Source organism: Ailuropoda melanoleuca, chromosome 4, assembly GCF_002007445.2.
Source record: "Ailuropoda melanoleuca isolate Jingjing chromosome 4, ASM200744v2, whole genome shotgun sequence".
NCBI lineage: Eukaryota > Metazoa > Chordata > Mammalia > Carnivora > Ursidae > Ailuropoda > Ailuropoda melanoleuca.
The window spans coordinates 10,517,401-10,522,256 of NC_048221.1; the positions used below are offsets into that span (position 1 = coordinate 10,517,401).

At 39.8% G+C, this 4,856-nt stretch overlaps 1 protein-coding gene across 1 annotated transcript; it reads left to right on the forward strand.

The window, feature by feature from the left end:
* Positions 1–713: 713 nt before the first annotated feature.
* LOC117795032 (olfactory receptor-like protein OLF4) lies at positions 714–1,661 on the forward strand. The gene has a single exon (XM_034657178.1). It carries the CDS (start codon positions 714–716, stop codon positions 1,659–1,661), a length of 948 nt encoding a protein of 315 aa, XP_034513069.1.
* The last annotated feature ends 3,195 nt before the right edge of the window (positions 1,662–4,856 follow it).

Below are 4,856 nucleotides of genomic sequence, written 5' to 3' on the forward strand. Positions count from 1 at the left end.
GTACGTACTGTGGACGAGGAAGTCACTGTGTCTTGAAATTTAAGCAGCTATAAGGCCACAGGGTTCTAGGAAATTCACTGACATCAGCTCTCATCACTCTATCACTTGTCCATTCCCCTCAAGAAACTGGCTTCCTTCTGAGCCTTGATTTTCTGACAGAAGCACTTCCTCAAGGCCTTTGCACTGGTGGTTCCCTCTGCCAGGAAGACCTCCTGTCTTCCACCCTCTCTTCCATGAGGTCTCTGTTCAAATGTCACCTTCTTAACCAGTATTGACTGAACACCCAATATAACACCTCATCCACTCTCTCCTTTAAACAGCTATTATTTTTTTCATAACATCCGATCCCATCTCATGATTATTCAATTTTTATATCTGCTTCTATCCTATCACTATCATTGAAAGCACCCTCTACTTTATGACTAGAAATTTCTGAAACATGGTCGACACTCTTGATTTCCTCAAATCCATGAAATAATTTCTTATTAAAACTGTGTATCTGACCTGTTGTGGAACATTAGATGCTGTGATGCAAATCCCTAATCAGAGAGGAACTGGGGATCCTCTCACGGGGTGCAGATCCACTCACAAAGTATTGAAATTAGTTTTTTGACCGGAAAATGTAAATTCTAATATTTCCACAATGTGAACGATGCCCATTTATGTGAAAATTAATCATACTATTTCCCCAGTGCTGGTAGTCACCTCCACTAATGGACCCAGGAAACAATACAGGAATCTCAAAGTTTCTTCTTCTGGGATTTTCAGAGGACCCAGAACTGCAGCCCCTCGTATTCGGGCTTTTCCTCTCCATGTACCTGATCACTGTGTGTGGAAACCTGCTCCTCATCCTGGCCGTCAGCTCTGACTCCCACCTCCACACCCCCATGTACTTCTTCCTCGCCAACCTGTCCTTTCTAGACATCTGTTTCACCTCCACCACCATCCCCAAGATGCTGTGGAACATCCAGACTCAGAGCCAAGTCATAACCTTTGCAGACTGCATCACACAGATGTATTTTTTCATACTTTTTTCAGGATTAGATGTCTTACTCCTGACTGTGATGGCCTATGACCGCTTTGTGGCCATCTGTCACCCCCTGCACTACATGGTCATCATGAGCCCCCGGCTGTGTGGACTGCTGGTTCTGGTGTCCTGGACCATAAGTGTCCTGCATTCCTCATTAGAAAGCTTAATGGTGTCATGGCTGTCCTTCTGTACAGAGGTGGAAATCCCCCACTTCTTCTGTGAACTCAATCAGATGATCCAACTTGCCTGTTCTGATAACTTTCTTAATAACATTGTGATGTATTTTGCAGTTATGTTGCTGGGGGGTGCTCCCCTGGCTGGGGTCCTTTACTCTTATGCTAAGATAGTTTCCTCCATCCTTGGGATCTCATCAGATCAAGGCAAGTATAAAGCATTTTCCACCTGTGCATCTCACCTCTCGGTTGTCTCCTTATTTTATTTTACGAGCCTAGGAGTGTACCTTAGCTCTGCTGCTCCCCAGAGCTTCCACGCAAGTGCAGTGGCCTCGGTGATGTACGCGGTGGTCACCCCCATGCTGAACCCCTTCATCTACAGCCTGAGGAACAAAGACATAAAGAGGGCTCTTATGAGATTCTCTAGGATGGCAGTTCTAAAAGGGCCAATTGTCTGAGGCCTGAAGAAGTGCCCATGATCACAGGGCCCAATGCCTTAGAGTCAGAAGTTGTGATTTTTTTATGTATATTGTGGAAGTAGAACTTGCTTCCTTAATTTATTTCCTAGAACTTCTACATTTTCAATTTCAATGTCTTGTATAATATATGTAACTCATTTTATTAAGCTTTGTGATATCTCTGATATCCAAGAGATTTTTCTCTTTGTCATTTTCCTATGCCTCAATGTCATTACTAACTTTGGATGTGAAATATTTAGACATTCTCACTTTTTAAAATGACTAAATGAAGCTGTTGAGAATAATTTCTTCTCAGATAAAATCTACCATAGTGACTATTTTTTCTTTTGTTTGACTGAACACTACTCCCATGGGAACTCTACTCTTGGCCACCACAGCTGTTTATATAAGTTTATGACAGAGAAAAATCTGAGACCACGTGCTTCATTGTGTGAGCATCATTCCTTTGCATATCACTACCTTCACTGCTCTTCCTGAGAATGCAGACTTTGATGTACTGGAAGTTATACCTGATCCTGGGAATTTTTCTACACATTAGGATCCTATGCTGTTATACAGCTTGTGTCCACCATGACTGCCATAGTCACTGGAAAAATATATGATCATAAAATACATTTCTCCAAGTGGAGTCTGCACAGAATGACAAATATGGAAAAAATTGACATAATATGTCCTTAGAGTCAAACCTGGCTTTAAGGATGATGAGGCAAAATATTAAATTATATATTTATTGCTATGCAAAATATTTCTTTCTCAGGCACTTCATCTAGTCATAAAATTATGGAATATCAGGGTCCACTCGTAAGGTGTAATCACTACGATGAAAGACTGGTGGCATGTTTGGGGTTTTATTAAATTATTTTCTGGTTCTGATTGAATATTTCCAGTGCTTCATACAAATATGATTCCTTTCTGTTCTCTAAATGAAATATCTCCCACCCGTTGAAATTTTGCCATAACTACTAAAGGGGCAGAGAATTAAACATATCAATAACATTCACTATATATGATTCTCATAACCACAGGATGACTCACCAGCAAGCTTGGCCTCCTGTCCAGGATGTGGTTCAGAGTCACAAGTTGTGGGCACACATATATGTCCTTCCTACTTTTCCATTTTACCTCAAAGGGGCCCCTAAGGAGTCAAATTTTAATATAGTTACATGAAATAAACCCCAAGAACAGTGTAGTCATGAAGACTACCTTCAATTACCAAAATATTATGTAGAATAAAAAGAATCAGATTATCACAAATGCTGTCAGTTCCACCTAATCTGATTATTATATCAATTAGCTATTGCTGGGTACGAAATATCCTAAAATAAAATGGTTTACTATATGGGCACCTGGGTGACTCAATTGGTTAAGCATCTGCCTTCAGCTCAGGTCATGATTTCAGGGGCCTTGGATAGAGCCCCCCATCAGGGTCCCTGCCCAGTGGGGAGTCTGCTTCTCCCTCTTCTTCTGTCCACCCCCCAATGCTCATACTCTCTCTCTAGCTTACTCTCTCTCTCTCAAGTAAATAAATAAAATCTTAAAAAATGGCTTAGCATAATGTCCTTATTATGGAAGGGATTGTAGGGTAGGGAGTGGTTATGATCTCCGGAGGGCTCCACATCAGTCTGAAGTCAGGTGGGAAACTCTTTGTGTTCCTAAACTCATCCATGAGGTGTGTGGCTGTAGTGTTCTTCTGTCTTGAACCAATTTATGTCATTCCATGCCTTTAATATATGTAGATAATCTAGTTACAAAATAAGTGAGTTTGTCAAATGTGAATTGTCTTCATTTAATTCCACTTTTTAAATATCCACATGTGAACCTTTGATTTTCCACAGTTGGAAGAGAGCTCTCCCATCCTATTAGGAGTGACTCAGCCTACTAGGCTCCATTTCTGATTCTGAGTCATGCACTACCAGAATTTTAAAATTCTAATTAATTTATGGAACACTATTGCATCCAATAATCTGTACATATTTAAAGTGCACAGCTTTAAGAATTAAAATAGTCATTGAAAACTCATGATTACATACTGCATGTTCCATTTTTTTTTTTTATTATGTTAGGCACCATACAATACTTCATTAGTTTTTGATGTAGTGTTCCATGATTCATTGTTTGCATATAACACCCAGTGCTCATTGCAATATGTCCCCTCCTTAATACCCACCACTGGGCTAACCCATACCTCCTCCTTCCCTCTGAAACCCTCAGTTTGTTTGCTGGAGTCCATAGCCTCTCATGGTTCATCTCCACCTCTGATTTCCGCCCCCCTTCAGCTTTCCCTTCCATCTCCTAAAGTCCTCCATACTATTCCTTATGTTTCACATATGAGTGAAACCATATAATAGTTGTCTTTCTCTGCTTGACTTATTTCACTTAGCATAATCCCCTCCAGTTCCATCCATATTGAAGCAAATGGTGGGTATTTCTCCTTTCCGATGGCTGAGAAATATTCCATTGTATACATGAATGACATATTCTTTATCCATTCAGCTGTTGAAGGGCAACTCAGCTCCTTCCACACTTTGGCTATTGTGGACATTGCTGCTATGAACACTGGGGTGCATGTGCCCCTACTTTTCACTACATCTGTATCTTTGGGGTAAATTTCCAGTGGTGCAATTGCTGGGTCATAAGGTAGCTCTATTTTTAACTTTTTGAGGAAAATTCCATACTGTTTTCCAAAGTGGTTGTACCGACTTGAATTTCCACCAGTGGGTAAGAGGGTTCCCCGTTCTCCACATCCTCTCCAACACTTGTTGCTTTCTGCCTTGTTAATTTTTGTCATTCTAACTGATATAAGGTAGAATCTCAATGTGGTTTTGATTTGAATTTCCCTGACGGCTAATGATGTTGAATATTTTTTCATTTGTCTGCTAGGAATTTGTATGTCTTCTTTGTAGAAGTGTCTGTTCATGTCTACTGCCCATTTTTTTACTTGATTCTTTCTTTTTTGGGTGTTGAGTTTGAGAAGTTCTTTATTGATCTTGGGTATCAGCCCTTTATCCAAAATGTCATTTGCAAATATCTTCTCCCATTCGGTGGGATGAATCTTAGTTTTTGTTTTTTTTTGTTTGTTTGTTTTTTTTTTAATAATTAATTCTATTTTATTATATTATGTTAATCATCATACAGTACATCCCCTGATTCTGATGTAAAGTTTGATGCTTCATT

Bases quoted from the DNA above. Each gene is read 5' to 3' on its own strand.
- LOC117795032 (XM_034657178.1), top strand. From the start codon at position 714: ATGGACCCAGGAAACAATACAGGAATCTCAAAGTTTCTTCTTCTGGGA.